The sequence below is a fragment of the Aristolochia californica genome, unplaced genomic scaffold (genome assembly GCF_029961685.1).
Source record: "Aristolochia californica isolate CCGP_79_NKW_82.1479 unplaced genomic scaffold, dmAriCali1.0.hap1 SCAF_12, whole genome shotgun sequence".
Classification (NCBI taxonomy): Eukaryota; Viridiplantae; Streptophyta; class Magnoliopsida; order Piperales; family Aristolochiaceae; genus Aristolochia; species Aristolochia californica.
In genome coordinates, this window is record NW_027181793.1 from 30,779,396 (window position 1) to 30,801,478 (window position 22,083).

At 36.2% G+C, this 22,083-nt stretch overlaps 2 protein-coding genes across 3 annotated transcripts; both read right to left on the minus strand.

The window, feature by feature from the left end:
* Positions 1-1,293: 1,293 nt before the first annotated feature.
* LOC137946878 (uncharacterized) lies at positions 1,294-3,846 on the minus strand. The gene is made up of 9 exons (XM_068793163.1): positions 3,541-3,846; positions 2,789-2,975; positions 2,550-2,683; positions 2,339-2,451; positions 2,009-2,243; positions 1,774-1,929; positions 1,614-1,693; positions 1,488-1,537; positions 1,294-1,418 (listed from the first exon to the last, which is right to left on the minus strand). Exons 1-9 carry the CDS (start codon positions 3,844-3,846, stop codon positions 1,294-1,296), a joined length of 1,386 nt encoding a protein of 461 aa, XP_068649264.1.
* Positions 3,847-4,670: 824 nt separating this feature from the next.
* LOC137945620 (mRNA export factor GLE1) lies at positions 4,671-20,122 on the minus strand. 2 transcript variants are annotated; one of them, XM_068791566.1, is made up of 15 exons: positions 19,815-20,122; positions 19,545-19,712; positions 19,215-19,373; positions 18,943-19,066; positions 16,872-17,020; positions 15,198-15,369; positions 14,880-15,102; positions 13,186-13,295; positions 12,845-12,915; positions 11,977-12,058; positions 10,724-10,810; positions 9,565-9,648; positions 6,491-6,565; positions 5,287-5,409; positions 4,671-5,088 (listed from the first exon to the last, which is right to left on the minus strand). In XM_068791566.1, coding segments are annotated over exons 1-15 (1,842 nt in total). In that variant the 5' UTR covers positions 19,817-20,122; the 3' UTR covers positions 4,671-4,875. The 2 variants fall into 2 exon arrangements, with proteins under 2 accessions (XP_068647667.1, XP_068647666.1); XM_068791565.1 differs by having other exon boundaries at positions 4,671-5,091.
* Between the last annotated feature and the right edge of the window lie 1,961 nt (positions 20,123-22,083).

A 22,083-nucleotide genomic window follows, 5' to 3' on the forward strand; every position in this document is an offset into this window, starting at 1 on the left:
CATAAGGATACATCCCCTCAAGAGAGATACATCTCCTTATTCCCAAGGGATGTGTCCATTAAGTCATAACACCCAATTAATCTACCTTTACAAGGGGATGTGCTGGCCATTATTGCCTGTACTGAACATCCAATGACAAAGCGTCTAGAAGTGGGCCTCACGCCTCTAAAATCATGGTAATTTTATTTTTTAAATAATATATTTGAAACCATAATTCCAACATGAACTGTATCTCTCAGAGAAACAGTGTATCGTGTCCATTACTTGCAAATACAGAAAAGTATATGTCGTGTAGTTATAGATACCAAACATGATACAGAGAAAGGAACAACAGGTTTCAAATAAATCTAAAAGAAAACATAAAAGTGTTTATTACTCTCGTGTAGATTAATGTCTGCTAGTTGCAAATTATTGTTCTCTAAATTAAACTATGGATTTGTTGTTCTTGATCTCTCATACAAAAGAGGTCATTTTAAATGAGAAAGTTACTTTTGAATTTCTCTGAAAAGAGCAAAACTTTTGACGTAATCTGAGTATATAAGCTCCAATTTATAATAGAAAAAAGTAGTAAAATCTAATTAAAATTAAATTACCATTGTCGTTTTGATAATAAAACTAAGGATTTTAAATATTATTTTAAAAATCAGCATTTTTGTAGTAAAAGCGGAGATATTAAAAATAATAATTTTAAAAAGCATATAAAAAATAGTTTTTTGACATTAAAAACAATGATTTTGAAAAGCAGTGTTCTAGTAATAAATATCAGTAATTCAAAAAATAGTTATTTTAAAAAGGTAGTAATTTAAAAAATAATAATAAAAAGCAATGATTTTAAAAACTAATGCCTTTATAATAAAATCAGTGATTTTGAAAAAAGAAATGATTTTAAAAGAAAATTTTTGTAATAAAAAGTAATAATTTCAAAAAGTAGAATTTAAAAAATAATATTTTTAAAATCCTTGATTTTGAAAAGGCAGTAAATTCAAAAAAAACTCTTTTTAATTAAAAATTATTTTAAAAAAAACTGATTTTCCTCAAAAAAACAATGTTGACCAAAAAAATCAATTATCTAACTATAAAAATCAATGGTTTTCTTAAAAATCCAGTTTAGCCCAAAAAGTTGTCATATAAATCAGTTATTTTGCACAAAAAAAAAATCACTAATTTGGAAATACTAAACATCGTTTACGTTCCTTTCATTAAAAATGGTAAACATAAAAAATGGTAAACAGAAAACTACAGGTGAAACACAACAATTTATTATGGATTTGATCCAAATCGAGCCAAGTCTCATTAGAGATTATTGGCTTTATACTGTGAAATCCATTTGTCGATGATATTTATTTCTGCCTCCTGTTGTGCTGTTAACCACTGTGGGTTGTCCGGACTCCATGGAAACAAATCCATGCAATGGGCTCCTGCAGCAATATAAACTTCTCAGTGAAAACCATCGACGGCGATTGAACCAAAAAGCAACAGTAGATTACCTAGAGTTGTCTGTATTGCTACAAGACTGTCCGAAATGTTTTGCAGCACTCTGCAAGCACAAACAGTAGTAATGAGATGAATTCCAACATTTTCGAAAAACCCAAAGCTGCAAAAATCTTTCGTACCCTCCAACGCTGTAGGGATCTCTGAGTCCGTTAGAGAAGATGATGTTGCTAGCGAACTTCTCAAGTACTGCTTTTAAGTCCTGCATTTTGTGTTCACAGTTGTCGATTAGTTAGTTTCTGAACGAAATCTTCTCAGCAGAACTGCCCATAAAAGCCTTACATGTCCTCCGAATTCTGTGGTTATCCAATGGGGTCTCGGAGTGACACCAAAGAGACTCTGGCAGAACTCCGTTTCGTTTTTCAGATCGAAAGGCATTGCCTGAAACATTGTGTCGTTCTCGCCACGACCGATGGGCATCACCATCTCCGAACAAGTCTGGTAAAGAAATCAAATCAACATCCACCTGGGTAATCTAGAAAATCTTTGCATGAAGAAGGCAAAACCGATCCTATACCTGCCACGCCCAACCACTAAGGGCTGGTGTACCTTCCCCCAAGTCTATGCAAGACCAGTCTCCAGCAACAGCCATCGCTCCGGCAATTATCCTGCCAAGTGTGTCGTTCTCCTGCGCTCCGTCGATGGCCTTACACATCACGTTAACAGGATAAAGTGGAGGGTAGTTGTACTGGGCAGCACCGCTATACAAATTATCGAGGAAGTCCTTGAGCTCGTGGGTATCGTTCAATGGGCTGAGATACAATAGAGATTCAAGCAATCTCAGTTCTACAGACAGAATGGAAGAAAAAAATGAACGTAAATATGGAATTTGAGAAAAGTAAATTACCTGCAGACTTTGAATTTCTGAGTCAAATACTGGAGACCGTCGGGCAGGGCTGCGATCTCGTCGATATCAAACCACGATTGTCTTATAGTACTGTAGCAGCTCTCGCTGGTTTCCTGAGACGGTCAGGCGACCAGAAATGCTGATAACAGGTATCCAGAAGAGGAAGCCGGGGTTATCAAAATTCAAAAATGAAGAATTTGCGGCAACTTACTCTAAAATCTTTGGTCACCACAGAATAATAACCGTTCTCTGGAGTGAGGTCTTCAAAGTAAAGAATCGGCGCCGACGATGCGAGAGCACCCATGGCAATATGTGGGTATTTCAGACGAAACCAGGCAGCCAGCACTGTAACGTGAAAGATGAGGAAAGGAATGATTACATATGGAGGAATTAGAGGATGTTAATCAGCTCGGGTTAACCCCACAGACGAAACAGAACGCAGATACTCACTTCCACCGTATGATCCTCCATAGACGAACACAGGACAGCTTTCGGCTGATAAATTCTTCTTCAGATTAACGATCAACTCGGCATAATCGGCTAGAGCTTGAGAAGAACTGAGGTACCCAAGGGTGCTGGAGTTCCTGTAAGCTTCTTCCATCGAGCCGAATGGCACAGACGATCCGTAGTATCGATGCTGTTATACAAGACAATAAGAGTACTCGATCTGACTTCTTTCAATGAAAACACACAAATGATAAATCTATTTCATCTCAAAATAATATACTTTTGTCAATTTCTCTTCCAAGATACCTCATTGATACTATCAAGCATGGTTTACCCAACTCGACCAAAGTGAAAACCAGGTCAGGTTACCCCACTTGCCACATTTTTTCCAGTTCAGAGGCTAGACTTGGGGAAATCCGGGGACTGACCAGAAGAAAAAAAATTTATAGAAATAAATCCAACCTGCAACCCAACTCAAGTCTCATCCATGCTATCAAGTAGGTTCTCTAATGATATTTAGTAAATGTTATTTACATAAAACATCTAATCAGGCGGTGAAGTAAATTTGTGGAAGATGGTCTAACGATCCTTCACTACCTGGGCAGTGGGCACTCTCAGATCGATTCAAACTTAAACTCCTACATGTAGTTGTATTAAGCTAAAATAATCAAACGAATGATTTTCATGGAAACGTAAACCTGTTCGAAACTTCTGCAAGCAATTCCCATAAAAAGGCACGAGGTCAGGTAAATTACCTCTATATACAGCAGGAGAGCCTTGAACCGAGGGGCGATATCCAGCATTAAGTCAGGAACAACCCACTCAATTTCCAGGGGAGTTTCCAGTCCGGCCCAAACGAAGATCGGCGAGGTGTTGTTGGGTCCTCCCCAGTACTTGAAATTGATCACATACTTCTGCTGGAAAGTCGTGTAGCTCTCGGGATCGTAATTGAAATGATCCAGCGTCTGCGTGTAGTTATATGTTTGGAAGTCGTCGAGCGAGAGAGCTCCCATACTGTGGGAAGATATACTCCTACCGTTCCACCCACGTCGCATTCCCATCCTCCGACTGGGAATGTAGGCGGAAGAAGAAGCCGCCACAAGGATGAGAAGCAACCATGGAAGCGGAGAGAGCATTTTGATGCTTTTCCATCTCAACGAGGAAAGAAGTGAGGTTTATAACTTCATATAATTTACGGTGAAGGCCGGCTAAGATTTTTTTTTGAGTTGTTCGACGGATAATTCAAGGAATCATTGGATTCATCATGTCTCCCCAATTTCGCTCCCTTCTTCCATTAGCAATATTTCATTACTAGCTTGGACCTTTCGAACAGTCACGTACAGAAAACTTCAGATAACCAACGGTCACTTACGTTCTTTCTACACTTATAAAATAAATATTAGTTAATATTAAAATACTTTTTAATTTATGAAAACATTTTTTTAAGGAAAAACGTTATTTCAACTTTTTTTAATGAGTTTACAATTTTAATTTTTTAAGGAAGAAATTGTGTACTGGTCAATATTATCGACATGATAACCCCTTAATAGCTATTAAAAAAATATATACAATTCTCCGTTCAAAAATTTCAATTATAAAGCTAGAATTTACTCGACTAATATTCCATGTTTGAATAGATTAAACTCAAAAATATAGATGAAAAACTCACCATGTGGTTCACTCTACTCAACTTGGATGGAATCAAAATTGAAAATAATCGAAGCTCCCATAGAACACAATAAAAGACAACTACTACAAGTTTTAAGTCGGCAAATGGTCAATTGTAAGCGTTTTATCTCAGTTTTTGGAGTTCTACTTGATGTTCGGCTGCCACTGCTGCTTAAGAATGGTTTCAATCTAGTATTCTAGTATAATGCAACGACGGTGAGTGTAAATGAGTATATAAAAGAAGATATAACTCGGAACCTCTTAAGATATTGAACATGAATATGGTTCAGCACTCCTGCCTGCAGTTGCTTATAGAGAGAAGATTTATACTTCAAAATCTAAGAACAGAAGCAGAGCAAAAACTGATCACTGCCCCCACAAATGCTTTGATACAGCAAGGGTAATCAATAAGCTATGATGAATCAGTATATTTTCGAGAGAAGACCAGCTTCGGGTTGCCACCCTTCTGGTTGTTGAAGGAACTGGTTATTAGCTAAATAAGTTTCAATAGCCATTATGACCTGATTCAGTTGTGGATCCGAAAGAGATTTCAGCTCAACCAAAAATTCTCTGGAGATGATACTTAAGATTTTCCTAAACTGAGCTTTGTACTTCCGGAACAACGCAAAACCAGCCTTCTGGAAAACAAAAAACAAAAAAAACAAAACTATTAGACATACGATTGGTTTTCCCACAAGTGGAAGGAGAATTCAGTTTGATACAAGTGATGGATCACCGGCAGGGCACTGAAAGAACTATTCCTATGACCAGGTATTGATATATGTCTCATTTCTGAGTCTTGAAGATGATCCATCCTCCAAATTTTAACTCACCTTCAGAAAGGCCAGAAGTGCAACTGCAGAGGAAGAGCTGGCTGGGATCGTGTTTAAAAATCGAGCAACCCATGTCCATCCTTCATTTAGCCCATGAAAGTTTCTCACACCATTAATCTCCGTCTGCCAAGTAAACAACAAAATCAATTTTTTGCTGAATTTTGAGTACATTATTAAATAGTGGACGAAAACATAATGCTCCTGACATAATACAAATACCTAAATTATCAACCAAGGAATTGAAAATTCCAGAATAAACATTGGGCTAAATCATAGTCACGGAACCCTTTCCTAGAGTTGAAATTCCCCAGAAAACCTTCACAAGGCAAGGTGCAACTATTCCTACATCTTTTATGGAATGCTTAGACACTAAAGCATGAACGAATTATGCATCGGAATCTCTTTTCAAATCATATTTAAAGATTTTAACATATGACATTGACAAAAATTAAAAAAATTAAAACTGGTCCATGTCAAATGTTAAATTAAATCACGCTAATTACAATTAAATGAAATCTTATGACCTAAGCTATAGCTTTATTTACATCACAGATTGAAAATCTTCATCAATTCTTTTTCTCACTTATCATGAGATCGATGTATACTTTTCAACTCAACATAATAATCTCTTATGATTTACCAAAAGAAAAATAGTTATAAAGGTCTTATTGGTTTCCAAGTTGTTTCCTGCAGATTTCAGTTACATATCTTTTGTCACATTTCCAACAATTCTCCAGTAATTTGAATCTTTTCCAATATGAGCTGCTTGACTTTGTCTTCAATATGAGATAGGAGATTTACAATTTGTGGAATTCACATAGCAAAGGAAAGTCCAGTAACCAAATCTTTCACCGGGAGTGCAGGGCTTAAGTTTTAAAAAAGTAAAGTAAAAAAGTGAAAATAGAAAATGAAAACACAAGGCTAGCAACTTTTCTAATTAGGAAGTAAACAGAAATCTCTTTGATAATATTCTTGATGGGTCTTCTAACATCCACATCAAGCTTGTTTTTTACCTCTATAATTCTCATATAATAATCCTCACCAACCAAAAAAATCATTTTATTGCTCATAGCAAGAAAAGAGTAGTGACCTATACAATACCAAAGATAGTACTTCGTTTTTGCTCTATTTTAGACAGTATATATATTGCACTTTCATCATAAAACTTTTTATCAATCAGGTCATGGAAATGTTCATGATTCACCTGAACCAATGCAGCATATAGTGTCATATAACCTTCCACCCTTTCCAAGTAAACCTCCCTTGTTTGCAACCCTGACTGGAGAAAAAAGAAAAGTGCATTAGCTTTAACCGGTTTCAGTTTACTTGTAGTCTTATCTTCAATTTGCAAATTCAGTTTCATTACTAGTTTTTTTTTTTTTTTTTAACATTGATAAAAGCTAACTTAGGTTATACAAAATCATGTGTGCAGTTGCTCAACAACATGGAGTGCAGCAAGCAAAAGAGCAGAAAGAGAACATCTTACCAATATCCTACATACAGCATGATAAGAGGTAGAGGTGGCATCTAACCGAGCCGGATCGAGAGCGGCTCGAGCTCAGCTCGGTTCGATTCGATTTATCTGGATCTCGTGATCCAGATAAGGCTCGTTTGAGTTAACGAGCCGAGTTTGACTGAACCATGGTTCGGTTCGAAAGCTCGAGCTGACTCGTTAACTTAACGAGGGTTCAAGAGTTGGGACCAAGAGACAGGAGCCAGAGTGAGAGGAGGGGGGGCCCCCCCGTCTGCTGTTGTGGCCGCTTCCGTCGACAGCTGCTCACCAGCCGCCTACACCACTGCTCGGTTCAATTTCTTCCTCCCCTTGTCTGCCTTCGCCGCCGCCTCTGTCGCAGTCGTCAGCCCCGACGACAGCTCCTCGACGGCGCCACTAGACCCCCTACCCCCGCATCGTCTCGGCGGAAAACCAGAGACCTAAGTTGGGGGAGGAATAATTTTTCCCCCCTGCACGCGAAGACATCGTGCAAATTCGCACGTGCGAGATCATAAGCACGTGAAAAAAGAAATGTTTCTTGAACTCCGGCTATCTCTTCCTCATGGCTCTTGAAGAGACTCAAATTGTTTGAGGTACTCTCTTAATGCTAACTCCACTCAAGTTTTTCAGGAGAACAAATTGGTAGCATTTCATAACTACTGCTATATGAATCCATGCTCCAAAGAAAAAACGAAAAAAGGGCATATGATTAAGTCATCCACGACCATTTTTCTTAAAAAAATTCTCTGTCTCCATGATCTGGTTTTCTAGTCCTTGAATCAGAACAATCTAATTGAGTACAAATGGACAAAACTAGAGTTGTTTTTCAAAGGAATGTTTTTGTGTTTGATTATTGAATAAATTTTATGCATAATTATGCAGCTTTTATGAATAATTTTTTGCATAGTGTAGATAATTTTATGCAAGGTTAATATACAGAGGTTATGTCCAATTTTAAGTAGAGGTTATACCCAATTTTATGTAAATTGTAAGCATAATTTTATATACAATTTATTTGACTTGTATTTTATGCAAAGTTTTAAACGTAAGTCGAGCTCGAACTCGGCACGAGCTCGAGCTCGAACTCGAACTCGGTTAAAATTATTGGGCTCGAACTCGATTAAAATTATTGGGCTTGAGCTCGATTACAATTTTAGGCTCGAGCTCGAGTTCGAAATATTTAAATCAAACTCGGCTCGACCATAGGCAGGTTCGGGATCGGCTCGGCTCGATGCCACCCCTAGTAAGAGGGGAGCAAGCAGAAGAGTGAGAAAGACAAAACAACATCCAACCACGTGCTGAAATTTCAGTATGTGAGATTTAAAATCAGAAGAGTTTTACAACTTCATACAGCTATAGAAGAACATGGTGAGAGGGGAGCAAGCAAAAGAATGAAAGAGAATAACATGCAACCACGTGCTGGAATTTCAGCAAGTGAGATTTACAATGAGATGAGTTGACAACTTCCTATATTTTTCTCTCATGGTGAAGCAGAGGAGAGTGGAGATGTTTTTGTTGCACAACATAAAGGCCTGATTAAGAACCTAAGATGGATTTGGCTGGGTCAGTTATTTGTACACCGTAGCATCCATAAAACAAACTCAGTATGAAAAATGAAAAACATAGGATGGTTCTATAGCCCCCACTACCTGAGAATGGAAAAACATTATGCCATTGGACTTTCCATCTAAAGTCTTCACAAAAACCTCCAGCCACTATCATTTCATAAAAAGCACATGCTCACTTAATAGCGTCACTTGCGGATTTGTCAGGAATCAATCTGGAACTGGAACTCAATTCCAGATAGCAGTATTTGTAGAGTCAGTATAACTTGACAGCTCTTGAAATGCAGTTGTGAGGAGTCTTTTAACCCCCACAGTTTACATTCCACTGCCCGTGAAGGATAGAGGGGAGAAGAGAGGCTGCTTCCCCTCTTAATTTTTGTCAACAGAAGCAGGGGAGCAATTACCTGAACAACAGCAGGGAGGCCAGGAACACCTCCTCCTGCCCCCGCAAGAGAAAAAAAAGAGGGGAGATCCTCCCCCCCCCCCCCCTGCTTTGTCTGCACAAGGAGGGGCCAGTGCCATGGCACAGCAGCGGGGAGGGAGGGCTGTGACCCCTCCCCTCCCCAGCTCCCTAAGGTCAGGGGACAATTTTTTTTTTTTTTATCAATTTTTATATAAAAAATTATCATCAATTCAACCAGTTAAAAACCATTACCAGGTCAGTGACTCAATCTGCTTTAATAACATTGAAAATAACATATTTTTGTTACTTTATATAAGATATTAGAGGAATAATTTAGATGGGTTGCCATAGTATTTTTCATCTTATAATTCATTTATTATAGTAAACGTGATGTAAAGACATGATAAAAGCATTAATATAATGTATTGAATTAAATTACATCTAAGTTAATTATTCAATATTCCAATTTCACTAACAGCAGAATCCTATTGCCTGGAAAAGTGAACAATAATTCTAGAGGATACACTTACTCTGAAATTTCATATTCTATAAATATTCATTCTAGAAAATTCTATCCGAGCAATAGAATTCCACTATATAATTCCCAGTACTTCGATTCTAAACAAACTAACGCCCCCTTAAGAATTCAACCGCACCTCCATTTTCTTTAAAAATATGTCAGAAAGAGATTTCATGCTTGTTTTCAAATCCAATGAAAAACGACTGTACTTAACACATAGCATGCCGAGTTAAAAAAAATTAAAAAAAGAAGCATGTCAAAAATTGTAAGTAAAAGCAAACAAGGACAGAGCATCCACCTCTGAAGGGTATATATGCTTTGGCACCGTGTAGCTGCAAGCTCTATGGAATTCGGCAAGAACAAGATCCATTGCAACTGGAAACTGAATAGCAAATATAAACTTTATTAGATCAACTGAAAACGGTTTCAATCATGCATATCTAAAATATCAGTACCAGCATGCACAGAAACAAAAGCTGAATAATGTGATTGGCAATCATTGGCACACATACCATATGAAAACAATGACAAAAATGCGATGATTTTAAAGCATTATAGAGATTTAAGGCCCTCCGAAGTGATTGGTTTCATTTTGGCAAGCATGTTCCCAACATTGTAGTTAGTTTCATGCAACTAATTACATCAAGGGGAAAGCAGTGTAGTCTAGATTTTTTCTATATACGGTTACAACATGGCCTAGGTGAGTTCATATTTATATCAAGGGTGAAATATCACCTAAGGCAACAGCTCATTCATAGCTTAGCTGGCTCAGCACCACAAAGTTGCCATTTTTATATCTATGTCTGCATCCTTTTCTTTTTCTTTTCTTTTTGAGGCATAAAATCTCCCATTGGAAGTCATACTTTTTCTCACTTATGGTATGAAACACTTTTTTTATATACAATGAGCATAAGATAAGGCGCCCCCAATAGCTCAAAAGACAGGGAGAAGTTCAGCATCTTGCGTTGAGAACAGTTATGTTTTTCTGAATATTGGTGATACACACACTATACAATCTAGCTGATCAAACCACCCTTTTTCCAGGTCATCAATGCAAGATTAACAATGATAGCAAAACCCTGATTTTATTCCCCATGTAGTCTCTTCCTATTTCTACTTTTTCTTTTTCTGATAACCATTTCATTTGCTCACGAAGAAAATATGGTGCGGTGCTGACATTAGTTAACACTACACTGTTTTGACCAGTACAATTTGTTTTTCAAAAATGAGAAAAACGTAACTCTCAGAATTTTATTAGATACACACACACACACACACACACACACACATATAAATAGGTGTAAAATAAAAGCAGGCAAATTAAAAAAAGGGCCAGAGAAAGAAAAGATTTCATAAATGCCCCAGTTTTTAAAATAAGATATGCCACCTAAATGTTAAACAAACAGATTAAAATAGGCACGGGAAAGTGTTCTATTCAGGAAGTAACAAAAACGTACCTGTGAAGAAACAAGAACAATGACACGGGCACAAGCAAATGCAGTGCTGGCAATCCTCATAGTTTGATCTTCACATAAAGAAACAACCTGCAATATTATACAACGCAAGAGTGGACATATTCACCTATCATGTCAAAAGGATTTCTTTTTTAAATCAAAATTAATTTAAGTACTAGAAAATGTCAAGATAGAAAGCAGTATTGATTCAAAAGAGCATTTTGGTTAGATAAATTACTGATCTCATTTATCATTTATATCTTGAGGGGTATAGATGTAATTTACTGTAAGTTTACTGAGTTTCAATGAGAATTATGAAGGGGAGTGATCTGATTTGGCTCTGAACCCTAGCCTCCTCTCTTCACATAAAGCTCTCTTAATGATTCTATTTCTGTCTTCCATCCTGTTTTTCTCATCTATTTTCTTTATTTTAACAAAAATAACAGGAGTATATCAGTTTGTATTCAACGATGTGGAGATAGAAGAGCATAATTAACTCACAATAATTTGGGAGTCTATGTGGAGGTTCACTCAAGGATAAATGGAAGCTAATTGATCAAATGTCACTCTCACAGAAAGTCACAGTTGCTGAGTGGGCACCCCTCCTCATGGAATCATTAAACTTAATTTTGATGGAAGCACTCTTGATAACCGAATTCCACCAGGATTTGGTGGTGTCTTCAAGAACCAAGAGAGTGTCATCCTTGCCTGTCACTCTGGTCCCTCACGAAATTCAAATTCTAACATTGCTAAACTTCAAACTCTTAGGTAAGGCCTCATATCTTCAAAGATAGCCTTGGTGGCAGATTGTCGATTGAAGGCAACTCCACCATGGTAATTGGGTGACACTCCAGAAATTCCCGTGACATTATAGATTTATCTTCTCAATTTGTTTGTCTAGAATCATGCAACGATTTCACGTACACTTCTTTTTTTCTTTGAAGCGGCAAGAAAGTAAAAAAAATGGTTATGTGTATAAAAATGCATTTCTTGGTGTTTGAGTATGAGTAAGAGCATAAAAAAGTCACACTCTAGAGAGAGAGAGCATAAAAAAACTTGAAGAGAAAAATATGCTTCCAATTAAAGGAACCTTAAGAAGTTTCACAATCTCAGCAAGCTCACACATCCAAAACCATTAGCAAAAGTTGATAATGCAAAAAAGGGAATATACTGAACATGCTCTTTGAATTGAATTGAACTTCTTTTTTCATTGATATGATGCTTCCATTTGACCCACAGAATACTGAAACAATTACCTCTTTTGCGAACATGGAAATTGAGAGAGATTGAGGGCAAAGAGGATCATTGATAATCTTAACTAGATCACTCGCTTTTGTTCTGAAAAAATAAATAAATAAGTAAGCACAAGATAAGTTGAGATTCAGTTTGTTTCTCTCTCCTTTTAATAAAATCCCAATTGAGTTTTCAAAACAGATTCATTCACAAGATTAAAAAGGAAAAAATATTCATGAAAGATTGCAAGAAATTTGCCAAAAGACTTTTCAGCTGTTAATTATCTAAAGACTCTACAGAAAAATATATAAATAAGGAATTCATGGAATAAAAAATATGTTTCGCATATTTCTGTACATCCTCAGGCATAAAAATATGAAGACAATGCATCCTAGTTACTGCAAAATTTCACTTGTATTCAAACGAGTTTCTGACTCACATAAATTGTTGACATCTTATAGAAATTCCTTTTCTTGAAAATGCTGATTGGATATTAATTCTTTACTTATTTTCTCAGCCCCTCTTTTCCAATCATCATTTTCAGGGGAAGTAACATCCACCAACTCTCATCTGACACTTCATTCAAATTGATTTTCACTCATACATATGAGTTGAGTAATTACATACGCTTGCATGATATTTAGTGTGACAAAGCTAAAACAAAAACTACTGTGACTAATTGGCTCTACAAAATCAAATCAATTCAGCCAATTGTACATTTAAATAATCAGAAATAGGCCATGCATCATGCATGGCTGTGTCAGTCTCCAATATGACACAGACTTGGCACGATCTGGGTTCAATAAGGATGGGATCAATACACTGATTCATCTCAACAATTTGGCAAATCATGATTGAGACACCTCTAGCAAAGAACACTGACAAATTCACCTGATATTCTCTATCGTTCCAGATATCTGCTTCACTCGTCGAGCAATCTGACGCCCATAGCTTTGAAAAGCCTAATGATAAATTTAGTAACACAGTGAATGAAACTTAAATTTAAAAGCAAATCTCATCAACAACTTAAAAACGCAGCATCAGGGTCACAAATCATAAATTTTTTTTCTAAAATCATATTTTAAAACAACCAGGGTGTATCATTCACACATAAAACCTAGAGGAGTGAATTTTATGATGCAGTTGAATAAAAGGTTACAAAGGCTAAGTGGATTCTACTAACTCAATGCAGAATATAGCAATCCATATTCAAAAGGCAAAAATAAACTCACCTTATTGGAGCCCAAATCATGTAAACTGTTCATCTCAACAATTTTTTTATAAACTCCAAGTCTTTCTTCCTCTAATTTCAAAGCAGCTTCAGAAGACTTGACTATAATTTCTGGCACAATTTGACAATTGAAAACTGAGTGAAAATATATCCTCCAACAATTAGGAATTTGGGGTCCTTCTGAGATGACCTCCATTCAACTTGAATTTGCACAGAGAGAAATAATACATGATAAGAACGGGAAACACTCCCACCATGAATGACAGATTAGATGAAAATGAACCACACAAAAGGTCAATGTTGACTAATAAGGAATAGGGGGCACTTCAATTTGTAAGCCTGGAGTGCTCACACACATGTAATCCAAATAACAAGTGCAATGAACTGTGTTCCATTTACGGCCATCATAAGAGAACACTGATAATTTACTCCTTCAGAATGTACAAGCCAAAAAAGGCAAGACCAGAAAACAGCTACAATTCAGAGACAACAATATCAAAATACATTCAAGAACAAAATGTCAGGTATACAAAGACATTTTACAGAATTAACAAAAGTCTACCAAAACTGAAGAAACCACAAGACTTTTTTTTCGTTTGAACAAATATTGCAAAGCAAGGCTTGCAGGACTGAAGTTACTGGAAACTCTTTTTAGGTGTGGGAAACTCATTTCCCTAGAAGCTCATCTAAGAAACCAAACTGATACTTCATTTAACTTTTGAGGAAGCCATTCAAATATTTTTAAGAAAATGCTTCTGAAACTTTTAGGAGACTCATACTAAAAGTCTTTTTTTTTAAATCAATTACTAAAAGTCATTGGAAATTTATTTGGAACTTCTAAAAAATTTCATATTGCATAAATTTCCATGAAATAAATAGTTTTAAATGAAAACATAAGTGTTTAGTTGAAATAAGCTGTTTAATCAAAGTAATATCTATAGCAATTACAATTAATTAATTATTTTAACATTGTTTGATTACTGTTTTTAATAAGAATTTATCGTTGATTATTTATTTAAATCCCTAAATGGGATTGTTTCTTGTTTAATTCTCCATTTCTAACAAGTTCCTAAACAGTTCGTTTTTGTTTACGGAAGGTTTCATAGAGGTGTCTCAAACTTTTCCTAACTTTTAGCTTTATGTTTCCAATACATTTTTTTTTATCACTTCTCCTATTTCTGTTTATCGTTTTGTATCTTATCTCAGTTTTGTCTTCTGGTAACATCGTACAGGATCTACCTTGGGCAGACCAAATTGAGAAGTAATAATTAGGCAACCCTTTTGGGTCAAGATACAAACCATAGATTCAAACAACAAAAGGCCACCATCAACAATGTAAATGGGTTTCTGTATCAAACCAATGAACAGTGAGGATAAGATGATGCAACCCAGGACATCCAACCCTTAATCCTACTTAATGCAGTGTCTTAAAATTGATTTTTTTTCTTTTCATTTATAAACCCACACCCTGGCAGGACTTACCTCAAACTATAACCCCCACCCCCCTTCAATGTGGCCACTGAGCCAAAGGCCAATCTACAGCATATCAAAAAGTTTTTTAAAATTTTTTGACAGGCACAGCATCTCAAAATTGATGGCATTGCATCAGTACAAAGTGATTTCAGATGACCAATTTATTCCTTTAAGTTTGGCTAATTATGGTAAAAGATGGTAAAACATGCCTATCCTTAGTACCTTTGCCACTCTTTCCAATAGATTTCACAGATTGTAATTCCTTGGACCTGGCAATTTCTTCCTTCATCTTTCTCTGTGATTCATTAGCTTGCTTTTCTGCAGCTTCTTTTGCTGCCCTTTTCCCAGCTTCCAAAGCTGCTTTCTGTGCTTCTTCAGCTGCCTTTTGCGCTTCTTCAGTTGCCTTTTGTGCTTCTTCAGCTGCCTTTGCAGCCTTAAGCCTAGCCTGTTAATTATTAGCACATTAAGAGAAATATTTGTGTCAAAAGTTTGCAATAAGGTGCTTCCTTCTTGGAAACAACAATTGTACAAGAAACTAACGTCAGCTTCAGCTTTAGCTTTTTCCTGGCGCACTTTTTCCTCATACTGAGCTCTCTCCTTTCTTTTGGCCTCTTCACTGGCAGCATCAGCTCTTATCTTCCTCTCTTCTATTAAGGATAGCCGCTCATGGTCTCTTTGGATGGCAGACAAGTGATTATCAAGTTCTTCTGCACTAAAGAGGATGTCATGAAAAGATTAAACCATATTAGTTGCACCACAATAATTTGTACAACAACAAAACTTAAAGATCTATTTATAACTAAAACAAGTGAAAGAAAAAAAAAAAGCTAACAATATTTTTGACAAAGAAAAGAAAGCTGATAAATGAAACACTAAATTTAAACCAAGAACTACCAATATAAGGAAAAGAATGAGAAGAAATGAATGTCTTCGTAGATGAGTTAAAAAAGAATAAGAAGAAATGAATGTCTTCGTAGATGAGTTAAGGAAAAATGGAAGGAAACAACATTAGGTCTTATCACTCATACAGACAAAAATTATATCTTCCAACTGATGTTAATTTTTTTAAGAAGCAAAAAGTAAAATCAAATGGATCAAAGAATAAACAACTTAAAACATAAATGTTTACTCATTGAGTATAAATCAAGAACATAAGTAGCTGTAGAAAATGGCAAAGCTGTAGATTGTTTTACCACAGAAATATTAATTTTTTTAAAATGAAGTGATACTGGCTATCAAAATGCTTTCAGAGGTGTTCCCTAGGAAATCTTTGACAGACTACCAAAACTTCTGCAAAATTTCTTTTCAGAGCCAAATCCGCCCACTGTTTTTCCAGTCACTCCTATATTACAGCTTGGTAAAAGAAGATCTTAGAAATCCTTCAATAGAAGGCAAGAAGAGAGCACAAATCATCTTCCAAAAAATGGAGTTAAGACTCTTTATACATGTATATTTGTATTAAATCTCAACCTTTGTATATTTTCAACCTTATCGTTCTTGATGTGATCAACCTATTCAAGAAAGAGAGAGAGGGGGGAGAGAGAGAGAGAGAGAGAGAGAGTTATAAATAAAAACATAATGCCAATCTCAATATCCAAGTAACTTTAGAATAATTCTACTTATAACCGAAGCAATCTGAAGGTAAGGTGTATTTATAAAAAAAAAGGAAATATTTATATGTGAAATAATCTGAAAGTAATGTGTATTAAGAAAAAAAAAACTCAGCAGCCCAGCAGCCATCAAAACTACTAGTTTATTCAAGAATACCTAAATAAATGCCTAGAAGTGACATAATTCAAAAAGCCTGCAAAAAATAAAAATAAAAATAAAAATAAAAAAATGAGTTCACAAGCATTAAGCCAGGCTAAGCAAGATCCCCCCCCCTCTGAAAAATGGGTGAGTAATAATTATTTATTCAATATCTGTTTGTTTTTTTACAGCAGAAAGCAGTAAAAATTTGCTTTGGAAAAAACATTGACAGGATTATAAAATACTATCAGATTGGGCTTTTCTGCTGATCAATCAGCAAAAGTTTTTTTTTTTTTAAAGCAGAAATTAGTAATTGTTGATTAAGCTCAAAGTTCTCAAGTTTGCATTCCAACAAGAAAAGAACATTAATTTCACATAATTTCTAGCATGAGAGTCTCAGATGGGAGATCATGTCCTAAGCAATCAAGAAATTCATCGAAGTATAGGCATATGGGAAATACTCACATTCGGCGCTGGTACTGTTTGTCATTTCTTCTGTCAGACTCTTTCCTTGCATTCATTTGTCTCTCAACCCGCAGAAGTGCCGAAGCTGTATTTCGATTTATATTCCTCATATCTGCTTCTATTGCAGAAAATCTGTTCCATATTTCCTCCTACACATCAAACAGAACTGTTACATTTTCTTTTCTAAGTAATAGAAATAGATCTGGTACATTTTCTTTTTCTTGTAATAGAAACAGAACTGATGGCTTTAATGTCATTAATTTGAATAATGCTGCAGAAATAACTACCATGGTGTCCCACTTTAACTAAAACTAGTCCCTTTTCCATGCAAGCAAATCCATTGCATTTCCTGTCCATATTTGAATAACCATGATGATTTTTATCAAAACTTTTTTTATTTTTTGAGGAAGATGAAGTTTCATTCCAAGGCCCAAAGACTGGAAAACAAAATTTAAGAAGAGGTACCTTTACAATGAGAAATTGGAGGGACACTTCTTGCTTAGCTAAAGAGTCGGCCACACATTTGGCTGATCTTGTATATTACTCCAAAAACACTGAAGACCTAAGGCTAGATCCATGATTTCAGGTAAGCTTCCCAGTGCCTCTCAGGGAGATAAAGATTTCCATTTGCCTATGTCAATGTTAAACCAGTACTTGTCCAGATGTTGGCAACCAATCCAGCAAACATACTCAGACAATTGGCTTCTCTTGGATCTCTTTACATTAAATGCCTTTTATGGGTCCAACATCTGAAGGGACCCATGATTTCCATGGTTATTTGGCATCATCCACCATCTGAAATAAACTAAAGAGACATAAGGATAAGAAGTTTCCCACCAAATTTTCTATGTATTTATTGGTGCAATGGGAACCTGTAAAATATTAAGCCTTGGTACAGGTAGAGGCTACTGAGGGCAATAATCAAATCTCCATTTCAGTTATCCTTAAATAGGTGACGATCAGGAGGTTTGGACAGGAAGCACCACAGAGTAATATAATTATCTTCCAATATGTTCCATTTATTAGTTGCGATCATTTGCAGATGCTGATTGAAGTAATCTCCCGGAGTAGCCCAGCCCCTTCAAAACTACTCACTTTATTTTGTGTGCAGCAAAAGGTAAAAGCTTAATATTTGTCCAACTTGGTACAAGATGCAACATAAAAAATTTAAGAAAGTAAACTGTGCAATGGGGCAGATGAGATAGATGCTTTTAGCTCCATCAGATTTGAAGTGTTTTGCCGTGTAAATTTGATGTTCACAGTTGTTTCTCCACCTCTTGTCCTGATTCTATAGATCACCTTTTCAATATTACTAAGGAAAATCAGCAAAAGCCCTTTAGAAGCTTGTTTTGGCTGAGGCTATTAGGTGTATTTGGAAAGTTTATAACAAATGAATTTTGAGAACCATCCAACCATGAGACTTATTAGAAAGTATAGTCAGGTCCCTACTTAATCAGGAAAGATTGGAAAACAAGGGTCTCTTACCTACTGCAAATGAAGGATATTGTATTACCTTCTTCTGCATAGCAATTCCCTGGCTTAACCAGGACCAAAGGTGGGATGCAATGTCACCAGAGATGATGGCGGGAAGGATCTGTCTAGCATAGACTGCACCACTTAGTTGCTTTGACTCCACATAATTGGAATTACATCCTCTTTTACATAGCATCCAGATCTAACCAGCAGATCTTCAAAGCCCCTTCTCTTGAAATGGAATTCACCGATTCATCAGCTAGGTGTCTAGGTATAGAGCAAAACACCCATCCCCCATTCCCCAACCATCACTTGGACTCATACTCTTTTAAGTTCTTATCACCTCACTGATGCATTAACTATGAATGGGGTCTCAGAGCAACACCTTGTAGTGAAAGATTCCATTTACTTTTTAAGTTTTTTTTTAGTTTGACTTGCTCTCGTGTCTGTTTAAGTTTCTCCTTTCTGTCCTACTTTTGGAGAGTGATGAACCTTCTCTCTTATGAATGAAATCACACGTTTGTTGTTATGTAAGAAAGAAGAAAAAGATGCCTCAAGAGTTAAAAAATGTAAAATCAACCTAAAACCAAATACGCACCTCAATTCTTAGCTGACTTTCACGCATGGATTCAAAAAGAGAGCCTTCTACCAGTCCGGGTTTATCCATCAAATCTGCTTCAGGGGTTCCAAGATTTAAATCACCTTCTGAGTCATCACTATCACTGAAAAAGATTAAAAAAGGCAGGTGTAAGGTGAAATCCATACATGTAGTATGATAATCAGACAATTCATCGAATAAAACAAAGTATAACAGAAAGAAGGTATCTGGCAAACTCAAATATATCCCGGTCTCTTCTCATACTTATCTACCTAAATTCAAATTCGACACCAGTGAACCGTGTACCGCTCCTCAAGGTGCAGACGCTGTGGCCTTCGGCTTTACTATCAACATCTTCCACATCGTCTTCTGGAACACGCATAACAAAACCGGTATGTTTTCTTTCTTTGCCCTTGCCAGTAGAAATTCCTCTGTGCCAAAAACAGTTCAGAACTTAACAACAGTCAAGGAAACTACATAAAAACATGAAATTACAGTAAGCTAGGATAAGGATCTCGCATGATATCAGGTCAGTGAAATTAAACTTGTAAAAACTAGACATTCCACCTTCACGAAGTAAAGAGAGAGATGAAAATCATTACAAGCATTTGGACTTTGTCAGTGGATTCCGAGCGGGAGAAGAATTATTGAGCTTCAGTTCTAGTGCATTCAGCTCTACAACGAGAGTGTCCAAAGTCCAGTCTGGTTCCGGATCGGGTACAACACCATTGAATTTCCTTGGGCATGGGAGTTCTAATGAAACAGCCCCCCTGCATTGTTCAGCAGATTTGCACACAAACTAGTTAAGAAAAATGACGAAGTATAAGGAGAAACTTGAATAAGAGAAGTAAGTAGAAGATTGAGTTGAATACATTGTCCGAAGCCGTCGGGATTCCTTCAATGACCACCTTGGCACAACCCGAGACAGTTTAATTCGATGAAATCATCACCAGAATCTAGATGTAGCGGAACATTGTAATGCAGACCCTGTGAAGGTTCCTGAGTTTCTGGGGTCGAAGTCACTCTGTGATGTACTCCTGACTCGATCCCGTACTCCAGAGAACGATCTCGGCAATCTTCGGAAGTAGGTTACTGGATTTTGGGGTTATGTGCAGTTTCGTGTTTTCGGACAAGGTCACGATGGGAAATCGAAGAGGACGAAGACGTTTCACCTGATCTCTCTCCCTCTCTGTTGGCTTGAGCAGACGCGAGAGAAGCGAGTGAAAAAAAAACACGTGCGCTCTCTGTAGCGTTAAGATAACGCTGCCATAGGCCCATTACAGATTTGGCCCGTTTATTTATTTTTTTATTATTTATTAAATAGACTCAAAATAAAGTAATAAGTTTTTATTAGATAATTACAATTTTTTCCTAATTATTTATTTACTATTTATTAAATGGAAAAAACGGTAAAATTTATTCCAGATCCAATTACCAGTTAAAAAATACAGATAATTAGTAATTTCATTTTAAGGTATAAATATAGATAAATAATCTATGATCTCTCCTAACCTCTATAAGTTATTGTATGCTCATCATGTTTGAAAAATTGAATGCCTCTGTAAAATTGTATTTTTAAAGGGGTATTTTTAAAATTTTTATTAATATGTATTTTAATTATTTATTTTTATTATAAATAGAATATAGAATAAGGGCTAAATAATTGGGTAAGGTAATATGCAAGAGTATATATATATATATATATATATATTGGGTGCTAACTAAACCCTTCTATGCTATAGTTTATTATTTTTTACTTTTCTAAGAAACTAAGGGGGGGGTTAGTCCCCCGAATGGATTTTTGAAGATCAAGTTCATGTCCAACATGAAGATCATGTCAGTCATATACATGAAGATCATCTTCGCACTTAGTGTTAGTATTAATGACTTCATGTGCATTGAAAAATCCCCAACATGAGAAAAACATAAAAAACAAGAGAATCCCTAAACCCTTACAGTACACTTAATTACAACATAATCCTTAAACCCCGAATTAGGTAAAACAACCATTATTACTACACGAATAAGTTATTTAATGTATAATTAAATATATTAATTTATATATTAATTGAATTAGATATTTTATTGTGCATTAATATGGTAACTACATGAGCCAATGAAATATGCACATGATTAATTACAAATAATAAATAAATAACGTTATAAATAACAAAAACGAAAGTAATACGTTGAGTTATTAATTTATTAATAACATATGATATACTTTAACCTAAAAATAAACAATTTAAGAAAAAAAATTGATCTAATCACAACTTTAACACACTATATATTTGTACATAACATATTTTATGTATTATTAATTAATAATATATTATCACCAAATTTAAAACCATTGGTTTAATTAACTATAGCAATTGGATAATTATGCCAAAATAATTTATCAAATATTTATTTTAACAATATTTTAATTATGACTATTAAATCACTATTTTAATATAGTAATTATAAATAAATATATTAAATAAATACAAATAGTTATTTTATAAACGGCGGCGGGCAACGCCGATAGAGGCGGCGCTCCGACGGTACGTCGAGAGAGAGAAGAGAGAGAGGGCGAGAAGCTCTGCAACAGATGCTCGACCTCCCGTGCTCTGCGATGGAGGTCGAGAGGGAGGATGGCCAAGGGAGAGGAGAAGAGAGGAACGCTGAGAGAGCAAAAAGTCGTCGCCGAGGGAGGAAGGCCTCCCTCCCTCTCAACCTCCGTTGCAGAGCCTCTCGGTTTCCCGTACTCTACAACAGAGGTCGAGAGGGAGAGGTCGTAGAGAGGGAGACCGGAGAGGGACGGTGGAGACGAGAGAGGGAGTAGAGAGCTCGGGGTGTAGGGAGACGACAGAGTTGCAGGATCGAGAGAGGGTTGCGGGAACGAGAGAGGGGTGCGCTAGAGAGAGCCCCGCGCGTGAGTCATGTACATGATTCTCAAAATCGGGCGGAAAGCACTTTCCGCTGTTTACTCTTGGGACATGAACTCTTGAGTCATGGATGATCATGTACATGACATGAAGTTTGGCACTCCCTAACGACATCAGGATATGAACTGAGTAATGCGCATGAAGATCATATCCTGAGTCATATTGACTGACCCTCCCTTAGGGGGGGTTAGTCCACAATTAAGTGGAATGA

Coding starts and splice junctions, on each gene's coding strand:
- LOC137945620 (XM_068791565.1), bottom strand. Junction 13,296..14,879: donor TATTGGAAAGAGTGGCAAAG/GTACTAAGGATA, acceptor AAATTGTGCCAG/AAATTATAGTCAAGTCTTCT. Junction 5,410..6,490: donor TATATGCTGCATTGGTTCAG/GTGAATCATGAA, acceptor TTTACTTGGCAG/ACGGAGATTAATGGTGTGAG.
- LOC137946878 (XM_068793163.1), bottom strand. CDS start 3,846: ATGGGAATGCGACGTGGGTGGAACGGTAGGAGTATATCTTCCCACAGT. Junction 2,452..2,549: donor TGGTGACCAAAGATTTTAGA/GTAAGTTGCCGC, acceptor TGACCGTCTCAG/GAAACCAGCGAGAGCTGCTA. Junction 1,930..2,008: donor TTAGTGGTTGGGCGTGGCAG/GTATAGGATCGG, acceptor TTTCTTTACCAG/ACTTGTTCGGAGATGGTGAT.